This window comes from Pipistrellus hanaki, assembly GCF_964339955.1.
Source record: "Pipistrellus hanaki genome assembly, chromosome: 7".
NCBI lineage: Eukaryota > Metazoa > Chordata > Mammalia > Chiroptera > Vespertilionidae > Pipistrellus > Pipistrellus hanaki.
The window spans coordinates 31,871,056-31,889,363 of record NC_140509.1 but is presented as its reverse complement, the minus strand read 5'-3'; the positions used below and the strand labels follow the sequence as shown (position 1 = coordinate 31,889,363).

General features: G+C 43.6%; 1 protein-coding gene across 2 annotated transcripts; it reads left to right on the top strand.

Annotated features, from left to right (window-relative positions):
* The first annotated feature begins 3,102 nt into the window (after positions 1-3,102).
* Positions 3,103-7,610, top strand: EEF1A1 (eukaryotic translation elongation factor 1 alpha 1). Of its 2 annotated transcripts, none has more exons than XM_084889239.1 (8): positions 3,103-3,158; positions 4,564-4,741; positions 5,024-5,203; positions 5,330-5,626; positions 5,718-5,868; positions 5,957-6,213; positions 6,296-6,530; positions 6,630-7,610. In XM_084889239.1, exons 2-8 carry the CDS (start codon positions 4,598-4,600, stop codon positions 6,752-6,754), a joined length of 1,389 nt encoding a protein of 462 aa, XP_084745365.1. In that variant the 5' UTR covers positions 3,103-3,158; positions 4,564-4,597; the 3' UTR covers positions 6,755-7,610. The 2 variants fall into 2 exon arrangements, with proteins under 2 accessions (XP_084745365.1, XP_084745364.1); XM_084889238.1 differs by lacking the exon at positions 3,103-3,158 and adding an exon at positions 3,446-3,661.
* Positions 7,611-18,308: the final 10,698 nt, after the last annotated feature.

Here is an 18,308-nt window from a genome sequence, read left to right as displayed (position 1 = left end):
TTAGACCTGCTAGAAAAAGTTAGGACTAGCTCTCTGGTCAGATCCCTGGGTTCTAAAGCTGCTCTGCTAGGGCCTCATGTACTCACAAGAAAAGATCTCCAAGAAGTATTAAGTGAAAAAAGCAAGGTAATATATTGTATTTTGCCATTTTGTGCAAAAAAAAAAAAAAAAAAAAAAAGTGAAACTTTAAAAAATAGTACTATAATATGTCTGCGTTTGCTTATTATACATAAGCTATCCGTTGCCTTACAGGTCCCTCCATCTGCAAAATGAGAGTAGTGGGGTTCCATTAAATACTGCAAATGTTAGATCGGAGCCTGGCACACTGAATGAAGTTCCATTTTACTTGGATTCTCAAGCCAAATATTCCTTGGCTTAATCATATTCTAAAATAGCCTTTAAAAACCACTTTAGAAATATTTTTTTATTGATTTCAGAGAGGAAGGGAGAGGAAGAGATAGAAACATCAATGAGAGAGAATCATTGATGGGTTGTCTCCCACACGCCGCACACTGGGGGGTGGAGCCCGGAACCCAGGCTTGTGCCCTGACCGGGAATCAAACCTTGACATCCTGGTTCACAGGTTGACCACTGAGTTACGAGGGCTGGGCTTAAAAAATCATTTTTAACTGGCACAGGCAAGATGAAAACGTGGCCAAGCACAGCAAAATGTAATTACTTAAAGCTGCTTTAAATTAAGCCCAATAGGATGGGGTGGAAACCGGGTGGAGGGGAGCTTGGGGGGAAAAAGGAGAAACAATTGTAATAATCTGAACAATAAAGATTTATTAAAATAAAAATAAAATAAATTGCCGAAACCGGTTTGGCTCGGTGGTAGAGCATCGGTCTGCGGATGCATTGGTTTCTCAGTGCATCTGTAACAGGACTGCTGAAGGGTCCCAGGTTCGATTCCGGTCAAGGGCATGTACGTTGGTTGCAGGCGCATCCCCAATAGGGGGTGTGCAAGAGGCAGCTGGTTGATGTTTCTCAGCTCTCTATCTCTCTCCCTTCCTCTCTGTAAAAAATCAATAAAATATATTTAAAAAAAAATAAAAAAGTAAAATAAATTAGGTCCAATAGAGTAATTAGCCAATACTGAAAGATGCTTGGTGAATCACAATTACAGATATCAAAGAACTAGTAGTGTTTACCTTTTTACTAATTAAATTAATAATTAAAATACTTTTTAAAAAAATAGGGTCTTGCATATGTTCCCCTACAATATATTTTAACAGTTTGCTATTCTAAATATCAATAGTATGAGCAACTTTAAGAAAAAAATCTTAAGCAAAATTCGACCTTAGGTTTTGACCCAAAAGGACATTTCAAAAGTCTCAACAATATTACTGTTACCGTGTTAATATCTAGAAGGCATACTGTATCTGCTCTAAAGTCGTAGGGGGAAAGGATTATGGATTACGATTATGTGCAAAACATATAGGGTCAGGGGAAAAGAGCTTAAAAAAACAAACTATATTTGCTCCAGTCTTTGAGTCCAAGCCACGCAGAGGAAAACCGCCCCGCACCCTGGGCCACGTGGGGCTCAGCCTTCTCCCGGCGCTTCCTTCCGCACTCGGAGCTCCACGGAAAGTGACCTCAAGGCGGGGGCGTGCCCGGGGGCGGGCCGGGGTGACCCGGCTCCGGGCCGATCGGAGCCGGCGGGGCCCCAGTGGCCCGCCCACGCGTGTCCGAGCGCCCGGGAAGCGGGGACCGGCGCGGCGGGGGGAGCGGGAGCGAGGGCAGGGCCGCCGCCTGCTCGGAGCCCGGAGCTGCCCGGGACCCCGTGCCCGTCCCGCCGCGGCTCCGTGGAGCCCGGAAGTGTGGGCACCGCCGGCGGCAGCGGCCGTGGCCGGAGTCTAACCGCAGCTCCCCATATGGCTCCGGTCCCCGCTCCCCACCCCCGGCCCCACTCTGGCCGGCACCGCGACGCGAACGCGGGCGCCCACGCAGGGGTGCCCAGGTTACTAGGAAAAGGCAAGGAGGAAGAAAAAGAATTTGCGAGGGACGCTAGGGAATAAAATACAGAGAAAAGGTTTTTGTGGCTAGAAAAAGATGTATGGATCTAGGGAAATGCTTACATGGCCTAGTGTCTCGCATGAAAACTATCTCGAAGTTAAACAGAAGGCTAAAAACCTCTTAAGAGAAAAACCTGATTTTTTTTTTTTTAGAAGTTTGTATCTACAAAGAGGGGTAAAACAAGAAAACCTAAGGCAGGCTATTCCAAAGGACTTCTTTCCTTAAAAGGGGGGATGGGAGGCATCTGATGGTGAGAAGTCACAGAGAACAGACTAGAACCAGATCCTACAATAAAACAGAAAGGAAGCACACGTTTGCTTTTGGCTGCTTCCCCATTAGCTTTGCTCTTCCAACCTGATTGTGGATCCTCTCCAGCAAAGCGCTTCTTTTGCACAAGCCACAGCACTGGACAGGGCAGGTTCTCCAACATTTGTCAATGGACTGGCTGGAGGTGTTGCAAAGATGTCCTACACATGGACAGAGACATCTCAATGATCGCGTGATCAGCTAGTTTTTTTTTTTTGTTTGTTTTGTTGTTTTTTTTTTTGTTTTTTTTTAAAGTGCTTTCCTCCGAGGACTATTTCTGCCCCCTTGGCGACCAAAAAGGCCCCATCCGGGCGGGTTTGGGGAAGCAGTGATTGCACGCGGGGTGGGTCCCCCGCTGATGCCGGCTCCCCATGAGGTCATGTGGAAAGGCTGAATTGGAGCATTCCTTTTAGGTTGCTCACGCGTGCAACCCAATGAGTGTACACTAACTGGGGGAAAATGTACCACGAGGATGACACACCATCGGGGTCCCTTTAGTGTATTAAAACTTAGAGGTAGAAGGAGGACAAACTGTTAAGACTCAAGTCGATTCTACTCGGAAAAACGACTGTGGGATGAACGTGTGACACGGGCTTTGACGGGAACAAGGCAAATGCCCTCCCACCCCCACCTCCACCCCCGCCCGAGGGCATATCCGCGGGACTGGCGCCCACGGAGCCGGCTGCTGACGGTCCCCCGAGTGCGGCGCGCGGGGCTCCCGGCTGGGAGGGGCGCCGGGGGCGCCGGCGGGGGAGGAGCCACCGCGTGGGGCTGTGCGGCCCGCGGAGGAAGCAGCCCCCGCGGTGGCCCCGGCCCCGACCTGCGGGAGGACCCAGGTGAGCACGGCGGGCGTCTCGCGGGGCGAAGGGATGCCCCCATCTCGAGACCACACGGTTGCAGTTGGCCCAGGGACCGCAGAGGGGAGATGCCGAGCGTCCCCGCCCCGCCGTCCCATCCCCCAGCCGCTGCCCGGAGGAATTCATACAAAAGGGGGGACTCGCCTGGGCCGCGGCACGTCCCAGGGACCGTCGGCAAACTCCCACCGACCTAGAATCCCGGCCCTGCGCGGCCCCGCCCCCTCGCCCCTCGCGCCGGCCGTCCCCGGGGCCGGGAGGAGCATGCGCGAGGCGACGTGTGCTCTGGAGTGGGCGCGCGCACCTCGCCCACGGTCCCCGGACGGCGGGCGGGGGGAAGGGGCGGCGCCGGCGCGGGGCGCGCTGGGAAAGGCTGTCGTGTGCTGGCCCCGCCCCGTTCCCCGAGGGTGGGGGCAGAGCCGTATATAAGTGCCGTAGTCCTGCCGGACGTTCTTTTTCGCAACGGGTTTGCCGCCAGAACACAGGTGAGTGCCGGGCGTGGCCTCCGCGGGCCGGGCCTGCCCTCCGGGAGCGGGCCGCGGCCTCGCGTGCCCGTGCCCCCCGCCGTGCCACGGCGCCCCTGGGCGCGGCCCTGCGCCCCGGATTTCGGGCCGTAAGAGGGTGGGGGGGGGGGGGCTCGAGGCCTGCGCTTTTTTCCCGGGGGCGCCCCGAGGCCTCGTGCTGGCGTTGGGGCCTGGCTGGCGCGCCGTGCCCCGCCGCGTGCGAGCCCCGCTCGGCCTCCCGGCCCGGCCTGGCGCGCTGCCCTAAGGCCGCGGCCATCTCAGTTCCCGGAGAAAGCGCCTCCCGTCGGGGTAGTTGAGCCGAGGCGGGTGGGGATCTCGCAGGGTTTTTTTTTTTCTTTGGGGTGGGGGAGGCCCGTCGGGTTCGCGGGGGCCGGCGGCGGGGCCCGCCCGGAGCACATGGCCGGCGGGCAGCGGCCCCCGAGGGCGGCGAGGAGGAGCCCGTGGCGTGCGCCCGGCACCCACCCCGCCCGCCCGCACCAGTTGCGTGCGCGGAAAGATGGCCGCTCCCGGCGCCGGGCAGGGACTCAAAATGGAGGACGCGGCCCGGGCGCCGGGCGGGTGGGTCACCGCACAAAGGAAAGGGCCCTCCCGCCGCGGCCGCCGCTGCTTGTGACCGCACCGGGCGCCGGCCCGGCACCTGGCCTTCCGCTCGTGGCTCGTGGCCCGTGGCGCCGGCCGGCGGGGGAGGGGCCGTGCGCCATGGAGTTTCCCCACTCGGTGGGTGGAGACCGGAGTTGGGCCAGCTTGGCGTCGGTTCTAATTCTCCTTGGAATTTGCCCTTTGGTTTTGGGTCTTGGCTTATTGGGAAGCCTGTGGTACCGGGGTTTAAAAGGGTTTCTTTTCTTTTTTTCCCCCTAATGTAGGTGTCGTGAAAACCACCATTAACTCAAACCCAAGATGGGAAAGGAAAAGACTCACATCAACATCGTCGTCATTGGACACGTAGATTCCGGCAAGTCTACCACGACCGGCCATCTCATCTACAAATGTGGTGGGATCGACAAGAGAACCATCGAGAAATTTGAGAAGGAGGCTGCTGAGGTAGGTACATTAACGGGTAATCTGAAGTTGCCCGAAGGTACATTAAGGGGTACTTTTCCCCAAAAATACTTATGCATGGCATATATGAGTTTAGGTTTGGGCTAACATGCATCGAATCGCTTTGCTCTTAACCATGTTCGCAGAATAAAGGTAAAGCTTGCCTGCGTTTTAACAGTTGTAAAGTGGAATTTAGCATTTATGCCAACTAGTGGAATAAGGAATTTCAAGTTGGAATTTGAGCATGTCTTAATTACCAAGTAACCGTTCTTAATCCTTAAACAGATGGGGAAGGGCTCCTTCAAGTATGCCTGGGTCTTGGATAAACTGAAAGCCGAACGGGAGCGAGGTATCACCATTGATATCTCCCTGTGGAAATTTGAGACCAGCAAGTATTATGTGACCATCATTGATGCCCCAGGGCACAGAGACTTCATCAAAAACATGATCACAGGCACATCTCAGGTTTGTAGAATTAGTAATTCTTCAGGAAATTAACTCTGGGTCTGTTACATTGGGCTCATCCTTTTTCTTTTTTTTTTTAAAGAACTTCTATTTAGTAATAGTATATGGTCTTGTTTTCTTTCAAAGGCTGATTGTGCTGTCCTGATTGTTGCTGCTGGTGTCGGTGAATTTGAAGCAGGTATCTCCAAGAATGGACAGACCCGTGAGCATGCCCTTCTGGCCTACACTCTGGGTGTGAAACAGCTGATTGTTGGTGTTAACAAAATGGATTCCACTGAGCCACCCTACAGCCAGAAAAGATACGAGGAAATTGTTAAAGAAGTCAGCACCTACATTAAGAAAATTGGCTACAACCCTGACACAGTAGCATTTGTGCCAATTTCTGGTTGGAATGGTGACAACATGCTGGAGCCAAGTGCTAATGTGAGTTTTAAGACAGTTGGAAAAAGCATTTCAAAGAGGCTGGCCAGGTATGGAGACAGGTAATAGTAATTGATAATCTTGTGTTCTTCAGATGCCTTGGTTCAAGGGATGGAAGGTCACCCGTAAAGATGGCAATGCCAGTGGAACCACACTGCTTGAAGCTCTGGATTGCATCCTGCCACCAACTCGCCCAACTGACAAGCCCCTTCGCCTGCCCCTTCAGGATGTCTATAAAATTGGTGGTAAGTAGAACATTAATATCAGAATGTGACATGTGTGGGAGGCAATAATTTCTTCACAAGCGTTTACAACTATGCCTAAACATTTTAGGTATTGGTACTGTCCCTGTGGGCAGAGTGGAGACTGGTGTTCTCAAGCCCGGCATGGTGGTCACCTTTGCTCCAGTCAATGTTACAACTGAAGTAAAGTCTGTTGAAATGCACCATGAAGCTTTGAGTGAAGCTCTTCCTGGGGACAATGTGGGCTTCAACGTCAAGAACGTGTCTGTCAAAGATGTTCGCCGTGGCAATGTGGCTGGTGACAGCAAAAATGATCCACCAATGGAAGCAGCTGGTTTCACAGCTCAGGTAAGGCTAAATGTCATGTTCTTACTCCCAAAGCCTTAAATGTCTTGAGATTCAGGAAATAAATTCAAATCCTTTTTCCAAGGTGATTATCCTGAACCACCCAGGCCAGATCAGTGCTGGATATGCACCTGTGCTGGATTGTCACACAGCTCACATTGCTTGCAAATTTGCTGAGCTGAAGGAGAAGATTGACCGTCGTTCTGGGAAAAAGCTGGAAGATGGCCCCAAGTTCTTGAAATCTGGTGATGCTGCCATCGTTGATATGATTCCTGGCAAGCCCATGTGTGTTGAGAGCTTCTCTGACTACCCTCCTCTGGGTAAGATTGAGCATTTTACAGCAATTACACATTTTACTTGAAATGATAATTATTTGTTTTGTGTACTGTGTAATGATAATATGAAATTTGTTTTAATAGGCCGTTTTGCTGTTCGTGACATGAGACAGACAGTTGCTGTGGGTGTCATCAAAGCAGTGGACAAGAAGGCAGCTGGAGCTGGCAAAGTCACCAAGTCTGCCCAGAAAGCTCAGAAGGCTAAATGAATATTATTCCCAACAGCTGCCACCCCAGTCTTAATCAGTGGTGGAAGAACGGTCTCAGAACTGTTTGTCTCAATTGGCCATTTAAGTTTAATAGTAAAAGACTGGTTAATGATTACAATGCATCGTAAAACCTTCAGAAGGAAAGGAGAATGTTTTGTGGACCATTTGGTTCTTTGTGTGTGTGGCAGTTTTTAAGTTATTAGTTTTTAAAATCAGTACTTTTTAATGGAAACAACATGACCAAAAATCTGTCACAGAATTTTGAGACCCATTAAAATAACAGTTTAATGAGAAACCTGTGTGTTCTTTTTGGTCAACACTGTAATTTTCTGTTATAATTCTTAGGTAAAGGCTTCAGAATTGCCCATGACCTATTTCCAGTGTTATATATCTTCTGATAAAACTTAACAATTGGATAGTTCTGTTAATATTTTTCTTTCCTGGGTGGGAGGGAACTTAAGGGTTTTTTTGTGGGGATTCCCCCCTCCCCCCCACTGAATCACCCATCTCTTCATGATAAAAGCTATGGGAAATGGGGGGGGGGGTCTGTTGGTGTAACACTAAATAGGTTAGGACAGGTAAGCAAAGAATAACCTTGTGTTTCTAAGCTAGTTTCTGAAGGCCAAATTCTGTAAAGGCCATGTGTTAACATGAAATTTTGTAGTTATATCAATATTGAGTAAATTTGTTGGTATGTCAAATTTTAGTTTTCCAGTTTTACTGGAATGTGAATTCACATTTACGAATGTTGAGGTAGTCTAAGAACCTTAAGTGAGGTTTGAATAGTATTGAGCACTGTTTTGCTGCAGTTATTGTATCCAAATTCTAGGAAAAATAAATTGATGCTGGAAGTTGAGTGTGTTTTGTCACTTAAATGCTGTTTAAAGTCTACTTCCAATAGGAATTTTCTCAAGTTAGAGAAACAGTTTAAGGAGGTATGGTGGCAGATTGCTCTAATTTGAAACCAGAAAGTTTTACCCAGTGCCACTTTAAAAGATAACCTTACTGGAATAGTTTCTAAAATGACAGTTGGATAGAATGTAAGCACTTTTCAACTAGCTGGGGTAATTTGCTTGCAGTGATTGCTTATAGTTAATAAGTTGATATATGCTTGAGTGGCAGCCATCTAGTTTTTTAAAAACTAATTTCAGAGAAAGGGGGAGAGAAACCTCAGTGATGAGAATCATTGATTGGTTGTCCTGCGTGGTACTTCATTGGGGATTGAACCCACAACTAAGGTATGTTACCTGTCTGGGAATCAAACCCATGACCTGGTTCACAGGTCAATGCTCAACCACTGAACCACACTGGTCGGGGTAGTTTCTGATCATTTGTAAATCAAAACACGTAGAAAAGTAATTCCATGAAACTGGAAACTAATTCTTTGTAATAGTATCCAGCTCAAAATTGCAAAATTAGACTTGTATGTTCTTAATTGTATCCTGTTAGGAATCTGAAGTTTTTAACCTTTGTTAAAATTTTATATTATTTCCTCCCCTTCCCCCATTGACCTCCCACTCAAGACAAGCCTTGCCCTAGCTGGTTTGTCCTCTGTCTACAAAGGTCCCAGGTTTTGCCAGGTTGCTCACTTAATCCCCAGTAGGGAGGGGGCTGGGAGGAGGCAATGATTATCATCGATATTTCTCCCTCCTCTCTGAAATAACATTTCTAAGAGTAGGTAGGCCTTGATAGTATTTGCTGAGACATTTGAAGCATGTGAAAAGGCTAAAAGATTCCTAGTTCTTGAGGGAAGTAGCCCCCTTAAGTTATTTGTAACTAGTTTGTACAGGTGAGGAAAATTGTCCAGTTTAAGTGGTAGCCTATAGCAGTGTTTCCCAACCTCTCATGATGAGAATCACCTGGTGGAGTTGTTAAAACACAGATTCCTGAATCCCAAATAAGTGCTAAACTAGAATTTTTGAGAACATATAGGTAAAATTGCATACCTAACTTAGTGCTCTGTATATAAAATCTGTCTTAGAGCACTAGTTAAGTATACAATTTTACCTATATGTTCCCAAAAATTCTAGTTTAGCACTTATTTGGGATTCAGGAATCTGTGTTTTAACAACTCCACCAGGTGATTCTCATCATGAGAGAAGGTTGGGAAACACTAGCCTATAGTATAGGCCCTATACAAGCAAATTTGACACAGCTGCAGGATCTAAAATAAGATTGTTCCAGCCTCCCTCAGCAATGTTTTAACTGCGGAGACTTTGAAAGGGTAGGAAGGAAGGTGACCAGAGTTGAGGAAAAGTTTAGTTGCTAGCTTCCTTTCCACAGAATCCATTGTGTAGGACCCACTGTAGGCTTGCCAAGACTATTGCCTGGTTTTGAGCACCACCTGCTGGTCACTACAAACTAGTTTTACATTCATGAACAAAGTTATTTTTGCTCGGAGGTTCTACACTTCTGGCATTTCCTTGTGTTTTCATCAATGTAAAGACCTCAAAATGCTGTTGAAATTTGATTCCGGGAATTCTGGTGTTTTTCAGGTGTTAAACATACTGCCTTTAAAACTTAACATTTCCAAAAAAATATTTTTATTGATTTCAGAGAGGAAGTGGGAGAGAGACATCAATGATGAGAGAACCATTGGTTGCCTTCTGCATGGATCGAGCCCGAAACCTAGGCATGTGCTCTTTATTGGAATTGAACCTGGACACCCCCCCCCCCCCAAGCCAAACATGGTAGAGCTTTTTTAACATCTTAAGCCCAGTTATGTGAAATAACTGGATTTTGATCGCTGTAAAATAACAATTTATGCCATAATCTTCCATAATTTACCTCCCAAATCTCAGGTGCATTAAGAACTCCACTATCTGGATCAAGGACCTAGTCTGGTGGTGACAATTTATTTTTACCTAACCTTTAACCCAATCTCTGCTATTTTTTTAGTCTGATTTCTTAAGAATGCATATGGTCTTTTTCAACATTACCCTGGGGTTTTATTTTTATTTTTTTAAAAATATATTTTATTGAGTTTTTACAGAGAAAGGGAGAGAGAGAGAGAGCTAGAAAAGATGAGAAACATCGACCAGCTGCCTCGGCACACCCCCCCACCGGGGATGTGCCCGCAACCAATGTATATGCCCTTGACCGGAATGGAACCCGGGGCCTTTCAGTCCACAGACCAACGCTCTACCACTGAGCCAAACCGGTTTCGGCTACCTTTTGCATTACCTTCGGGTTTTAGTGACAGCGTTTAGATCTTCCTGTGGTGATTCTAGAAGACTTAGTTCAATGAGAGATTTTGACTTGTACAATAAATATCCCTGGCTCTGATCAGATTATTTGCAGCTAGCAAAGTTACCCCATGACACTAATAGACAACTAAAATCACCTTAGTTTTTTAAATACTTGATATTTAAAAAAATTTTTTAGTCCTCACCCACGGATATTTTTTCCATCGATTTTTTGAGGGAGTGGGCGGTGGGGGGGTGGGGGGGGGACGGAGAATATTGATTGGCTGTGCCCTGCACACCCCCCTACTGGGGATTGAGTCTGCAACCCTGGCATGTGCCCTTGACTGGAATTGAATCTGAGACCCTTCAATCCACAGGCCTATGTTCTATCCACTGACAAACTAACTAGGGCCAGAAGCAGTTTTTCCAACAAAGCTGCTCATTTGAGTTTTGTTCTGCCCAATAGACTATGCAGACCAGTGAAGAAATCTTGGTTCTCAGTAATTTTCAGTATGGGATGTAAAATTCCTGAAGCATATGGCTAGGACTATGGCTTTAATTTTTTTTGAAGGTTATCTTGGTATAATTTCCTGTTAAGTTGAGCACTGAGCTAATGCCAAAAAGATTTTTTCTCTTGGCTGTAGTATTCACAATTCCTGAAATGGCAACTTGAGATAAAAGGTGTCGATTTGATGTGTGTTAACATGTTTTAGGTTGATAGTCAAATGCTAGTTCATTTGTCATGAAATGCTGCAGAAATAAATCCAGTCCAGAAAGTTGCATTCTGGAATGAGTTTTAGATTCTTGTGATTGAGAGTATAATACATTTTTTCCCCCCTGTTTACTTTCCTAAAGTTTTCTCTGATCTGTGTTTGCTTTTCATAACTGCTCCTCCCCCCTCCCCCCCCTTAACAAGCCCTTAGTTTCTCCCAAGTAGCATCAAAGTCACTGACCAACCTTCATTATTTGCAGATTTCTGGGAACTCATGACTGGTTAAAACCAGAAATGAAGCATAACTATTGTAAACTAGAGGTGCCGTGCATTCTGGGAGCCCTTGGGGGAATGTCCAACTGATGGCTTAGGCCTGCTCCCGTGGACATCCCTGTGGGAGGGCACTGATTGATCTTGTTGAGATAATTTTGAATCTCGAGCCTGCTATCTAGAATTTACAAATGTGGGCTTTGTCATTTACACATCCGATACTTAGAATTCTGTTTCTGTAGTTTTATTTAAATTATGGGTTACTACTGAACAAAATAGGTCCAAAAACAGACAAGTAGGTATTGCACCAGAGAAATGTTCTTTGATTATGGTACAGCCAATTGCAAATTCCCCTAATAAAATTGCATTACCAAAATTATCTAGGTCATATCTAGATTATTATTATTACCGAGACTATAATCTAGGTCATTTCCCACCATTTTATCAAGGTAATCATGAGGAAATTTTAATCAAATGTTTGATAAAAGCAAGGTGAAACAGGTGATAGCTTTAAATTTACTTTAACTATATATATAGTAAGAAAGTCTAAAGTCTTTTAACCTATCCCCTCAAGTCAACTTTGAATATATTCATTGAAATTCAAGTTCAAGGTGGGAGTAAAATCTCTACTAGAAACTTAAATTTTCTATGTTAAGCAATTATGGTTTCCCTAAAGAGTTCAGGTAGTTTGGGCTTTCTGTGAAACTTTATGCTTAGAATAGATCAAAGCAACAGCACATGCAGTCTGGATAATGCTTTTAACACAATCTCCTTTGAGACATTATCTAAAAAGTGGGATATTGATTTGATAAAGCAGAATAGATTTTAAAATAGCCATAGTCCAAAAGTAGGTAGTTTTGTTTATTCTGGTGAGAGTAACTGGCAGCAAAAGCTGACAGAGTCAGGGTGATGTGATCCTGCAAGTGTAGTTTCCAGAAGTCAAAGGACAGATGGCCATTATAAGGAAAATCATAAAATATTCCACTTGGTTAAAATTTCAGTAAAATCATGTGATTGAGAGAATATCCTAGTTGGTAAAATGTTTGGTAAAAGCAAGGTGGAGCATGATGAAATAGTTCTCCCCCTCTGGTGACACAGCTGCAACGTTTTCTGAGGCCTGGGTTGTAGGCATTAAGTATAAGGACTGCAGCTATGTCATTGCAAAAAAAAAAAAAAAAAAAAAAAAAAAAGGAGGGGTGGGGGGGCTGACACAGCCTCACCTTAGCTATTGTCATACTTTGTTGATTGACCCTTTGCACTTCTGTTGCACCACCTACAGAATTCTGCACAGAGCTGACAACTCAGTTAAATGTCGTATGAGAAATAGGTGGCTTTTATTACATTATGGTTAGATATAGAAATTTTCTCATAACCAAGTCTTATATGAAAGGGAATACACCTCTTGGAACTCAGTTTCTCATATATAGAACTGTTCATAAGTGTTTTTCTTCAACGCATACCTGACTGAAGTTTATTAAACTGCCCCACCCTTGAGGTTGTTCTTTCTGAAACTGGAAATATAGAAAATCCAGTAAGTTTCCTTTCATTGTTTGAAATGTGTGTACACACACATACGGAGTCTGGTCTTGTAATAAATACAGTATAGTCTAAAAATGCTTTCTTTAAAATTTAGGCAGTGTATTTTTTTCTATATCTAATTGTACTGTTTTAAATTTGAATTGTCGCCGGGACTGGTTTGGCTCAGTGGATAGAGCGTCGGCCTGTGGACTGAAAGGTCCCGGGTTCGATTCCAGGCAAGGGCATGTACCTTGGTTGCAGGCTCATCCCCAGTGGGGGGTGTGCAAGAAGCAGCTGATCGGTGATTCTCTCTCATCGATGTTTCTAACTCTCTATCCCTCTCTCTTCCTCTCTGTGAAAAATCAATAAAAAAAATATTAAAAATAAGTAAATTTGGATTGTCCATATCTTAAAAGGCTGTAGACCAACTCTAAAAGAGAATTCAGAGAACTACCAACATAAAGATTTAAAATGAATTACAAGGCACGGGATTTTTAAAAAAGCTTTTTTGCCCTAGGGACCTATTAAAAAATTTTTAAATTGATTTTGTTGAGAGAGAGAGAGAGAGAGAGAGAGAGAGATTTGTTGTTCCACTTATTTGTGCATTCATTGGTTGCTTCTTGTAAGTGTCCTGACTGGGGATCAAACCTGCAACCTTGGCATATCGGGATGACACTCTAACCAACCTGGCCAGGGATACAAATATACCATTGTCTTCAGGTATACCAAGAGTATTTTAAGTTGGCAGAGGATGCTATTCAAAGGGAAATTCATTCTAAGTCCCCATTCAGCCTCTAAGCTCTTGGTGAGCTATAATGGCTTGCTAAGCACAGCAATTCCACAAATACTTAGCATGAACTGAAGGTTAAATAAAGAGAAACAGATTTCTAGATCATTTAGAAGGGATGGAGAAACTTATCTGGTGGAGGACCTCTGGTCCTTAGGAAAAACAAAAACAAAAAAACACCACTAAACATTGCAGAAAGATATTCTGAAGACCCATGCTCAACAGCTACTTGCAATTATACTTTAGTCATATTACTTAACAAGCTGCAGCATAGGAAGATATAAACAAGACTTGGTTTTTAAAGCTTAAAACATTCTTACTTTGAGGAATACATTGATGTAAAAGAAACCTAATGTATTAGAATTTTTCCATCAGGATGTAGTGCTATTCAAATAGATTAGTCTTTTTTGAACACTTTTTACTATGATCCACAGTAAGGAATATATATTTTCTATTACAATACAGTATAAGCACACCCTAGTTCAGGGGTCCTCAAACTTTTTAAAGTGGGGGCCAGATCACGGTCCCTCAGAGAGCTGGAGGGCCGGACTATATGAACTACTAATTCCTACTGTAACACCTTGGCTGCGCTCACTGCCCAAAAAACCTGGCGGGCAGGATCAGACTCCCCTGGGGGCTGCATGTGGCCCGCGGGCCGTAGTTTGAAGACCCCTGCCCTAGTTCATGGCCTCTAAGACATTTTCAATTGGAAGTCACAAATGCTGCCAATCATATTAGTGAGATATTAGGGCATCATTATAGAGCATACACCAATTTAGAGATGATAAAATAGAAAAAAATATGCATTTTAAAATTGGTGAAGTGTAATTTGTATATAAATCACTGAGACAAATTTCACTGAGACAAATATAAATCACTGAGACACTTTAGCCTATACTCGTCCAGGCAGACATTAAAGTGACTTAAAACTTGCATTAGAAAATAATTTGGTCTTGTCCACAAATCACTGCAGCCCACCTCTCATCGGAACGGAGTGACTTCATTCAACTTAAATTTCTGTAACAGAATGCAAGTTCAGTTTTCTGCACATACAGATTATTTGTATTCTAGGTTCCTGAGCCAGCACACACTGTAAAATTAATTGCAATTTAGTTTCTGCCAAAAGCAGCTGAGACAATGGCTATTTATTGAAGCATGCTAGTGGTTCTCATAGTTGGCTAGGCGTCAGAATAACCTATGGAGCTTGTTAAACACAGATGCCAAGACCTTTCCAGGCCAAATGAATTAGAATTGCTTGTAATAAGACTTGGCCATCTACTTTAATAAGCTTTATGGGAATTCTGATGTCCAATCAGATTTAGGAATCATTGCTCACGGGCTTGCCAGTCACACATTCCTTTAGTTTTTGTTTTTACATAACGCTTATTGATTATATGTCATACTAGAAAATTAACCCTTGGAAAGTGTACAATTCAATAGTATTTAGTATCTTCACAGAATTGGACAACCATCACCACAATCTAATTTTAGAACATTTTCATCACCTTAAAAAGAGGTGTCTTTTTTAAAAATATATATTTTATTGATTTTTTACAGACAGGAAGAGAGAGGGATAGTTAGAAACATCGATGAGTGAGAAACATCGATCAGCTGCCTCCTGCACAGCCCCCACTGGGGATGTACCCACCACCACAGTACATGCCCTTGACCAGAATCGAACCTGGGACCCTTCAGTCCACAGGCCAACCCTCTATCCACTGAGCCAAACCGGTTTTGGCAAAGGTATCCTTTTTAATGGCAAAGAAGCCACCCAGAAGACTCCTTTTACAATTCAGTTTCACACATAGGCCAAATGCTAGGGGGATTGCAATGTCCAAGATTGGCTTAATCTTTGAAGATTTACCTCCTGCACTTCGGAAGGGAGTAAACAAAACCATGGTTCTTTTGGCAAGGCAGAGGGCAGTGGACAGACATGGTTATTGGGAACTCAACTGGCAGTTTATCACAGGCAAGTTAGCTAATGTCTCCAAGTCTTGTTTCCCTTGTCTCTGGAACAGAACGGCTTTGTTATGGGGTTAAATGCAAGAATGCATATCTGGCACACAGCAAACATTAAGTAGTAGCTACCTTTATATAAAATCACTAATGAAAGCATTTTTTTCCATAAATGGCTTTTATGGCTTTTAAATGTTTTTATTGATTTTAAAAAACATATTTTTATTGATTTCAGAGAGGGAGAGATGGAAACATCAGTGATGAGAGAGAATTATTGACTTGCTGCCTCCTGCTCACCCCCTACTGGAGATCAAGCCCCACAACCCTGACATGTGCCCTTGACCACAATAAAACCTGGGACCCTTCAGTCCACAGGCCGATGCTCTATCCACTGAGCTAAACTGGTTAGGGCAGGTACATAGTTCTTAATATTTGTGTCATAAATATTTTTATTCTCTTTATTCAGTTAAGTTTTACTTTTGCCATCTCTTACCTTCAGTAATATTCATTCATTCACCCATTCATTCAAAAAACGTCCCTGTCCTAGCTGACTTGGCTCAGTAAATAGAGTGTCATTCTGCGGACTGAAAGGTCCAAGGTTCAATTCCAGTCAAGGGCACGCCTGGGTTGTGGACTCCATTCCCCAGTAGGGGGCATCCAGGAAGCAGCTGATTAATGATTCTCTCTCATCACTGATGTTTCTATCTCTCCCTCTCCCTTCCTCTCTAAAATCAATTTTAAAAATTACATTTTTTAAAAGGATGTCCCGGTGTCTACAATATGCATTACCTGCACTCAAGAGGCTTTTATCTTATTGAGATTAAGGTAAGACAGATCTTAAAAATAAGGCGGAATGAAGTCAGTGCAATACTAGAAGTGCTGTGAAGAGGAAGCCTAAAAGGAACAATTATCTTCTCCGTGTGCCTTCCAGCAGAAGCGGCTCTGTCCGCTCTAGTCACTTTTGGGGGCTTTCCGTATTTCTGACCACTTCCCTTGGACAGGGCATTTTCTCAAAGTTGGTGTTTTTTTGAAGTGGAAAAGCCATGCTATTCCAATCTAGGTTGAAACTCAAAAATGGAAAAAATATTAAAACAATCAGTAATAAAATCCAAACTTTTGGCTATAAAGTAACTATAATTCAAGGCTATGATGGTTTAATTTAGCATAGGTTTCTATCTTCCTCCTCCCTTCTGCCCCCAATAATTTTAAAATGTTTACTGTCTCCTAGCTGTTTCCTCTTTTGATTTTGGTATCTGTTGAACTTTAGTACCTATAACTATTAGGCAATGTAGTCTGCAGTGGGTAGAGGAAATCACAAGTGTGACCAACTTCTGAATATTGTCATTACTGGGAAGTTTCTATTAAATAGCTGGACTGAGTAAGGTTACATTGTTAGCTTATTTCTTCCTAGGGCATCCTAGTCTATAGCACTTCTGGCAAGCAGCACCAGAGGAAGACTGTTTTGAAAATATTATTTCAGGTCAAGTAATTTTGTACAAGTTAATATATTTTAAATTGTAGATCTGAAGAAGTTTTACGTTCTAAACTAAATGGAAGAATGTATAACAAATATTTTTCATAGAACATTTTCAGTGAGAGTTACTATTGTAACAGAATTACAAAACTTAAATTTCTTTATATGTGCAGTGTCACTAGCCCAATTAAAGCTGTCAAGAAACTCTCAAAGCATTTAAGAACTTTCTATATCCTCAAAATAAATTTTTATTATATTCCATTCCATTCAATGAGCACTCCATTCACTGCTTTTACTCTTCTATTTAATCAGAAAAAAAAATAAGTTTAAAAACAGTGGTTTCCTTTCTAGTGTTAAACAATTACCACAAAGTAGCTTGAAAAAATATGTAGTATTGTTGTAAATATTGCCTCTGCAGTAAGAATTATGCCCAGAATAGCCATGATAACTAAAGTTACCATTTTTTGAAATTGCTAAATCAAATATCAAGAATAATCAGTCATGCCCTAACCGGTTTGGCTCAATGGATAGAGCATTGGCCTGTGGACTGAAAGGTCCCAGGTTCGATTCCAGTCAAGGGCATGTATCTTGGTTGCAGGCACATCCCCAGTAGGGGGTGTGCAGGAGGCAGTTGATCGATGTTCTCATGGAGGTTTCTAACTGTCTGTCCCTCCCCCTTCCTCTCTGTAAAAAAAATCAATAAAATATATTTAAAAAAATAAAAGAATAATCAGTCATGTCCTAACCCAGTGGTTGGCAAACCATGGCTCTCGAGCCACACGCAGTTCTTTGGCCCCTTGAATGTGGCTCTTCCACAAAATACTAATTTTTCTATTTTATAGGAATTAATCAACATTCATTAATGTTCAAAGACAATTACTGATGAGGATTTCCTGTAGAAGTACAGAAATCTTATTAGTCAACTTTCACCCTCCATACTACATTCCAATATTGGAAATCAGTTGAATGATTCTTGATAATTTTGTGTTTAAAATTTTTAGCCCTAAGAATTTGTGAGTTCTGAAATTGCCTCCTAATCTAATATAACCAAATGGAAGACTGCTAATTTTCAGAACAAGTTGAAAAACAAGAGTTTTAATTTGGTACATTTTTATTTTATTTTATTGATTTTTTACAGAGAGGAAGGGAGAGAGAGAGCTAGAAACGGAGGAGAGAGAAACATCGACCAGCTGCTTCTTGCACACCCCCTACTGGGGATGTGCCCGCAACCAAGGTACATGCCCTTGACCGGAATCGAACCCGGAACCTTTCAGTCCGCAGACCGTTGCTCTACCACTGAGCCAAACCAGTTTCGGCCTAATTTGGTACATTTAATGGACAAAATCCTTATGAGTTGAGTAAGCAAATCTGCAAGCTAAGATTTTTTTTCAGCTTTAGTTTTAGGTCCACTTTCTCTCAAAGAAGATGTTTTTTAAAAATATATTTTTATTGATTTCAGAGAGGAATAGAGAAGAAGGGAGAGATAGAAACACCAGTGATGAGAGAGTATCATTGATTGGCTGTCTCCTGCATGCCTCATACTGGGGACTGAGCCTGCAACCCAGGCACGTGCCCTTGACCAGAATCGAACCTGGGACCCTTCAGTGCACAGGCTGACGCTCTTTCCACTGAACCAAACCGGCTAGAGCTAA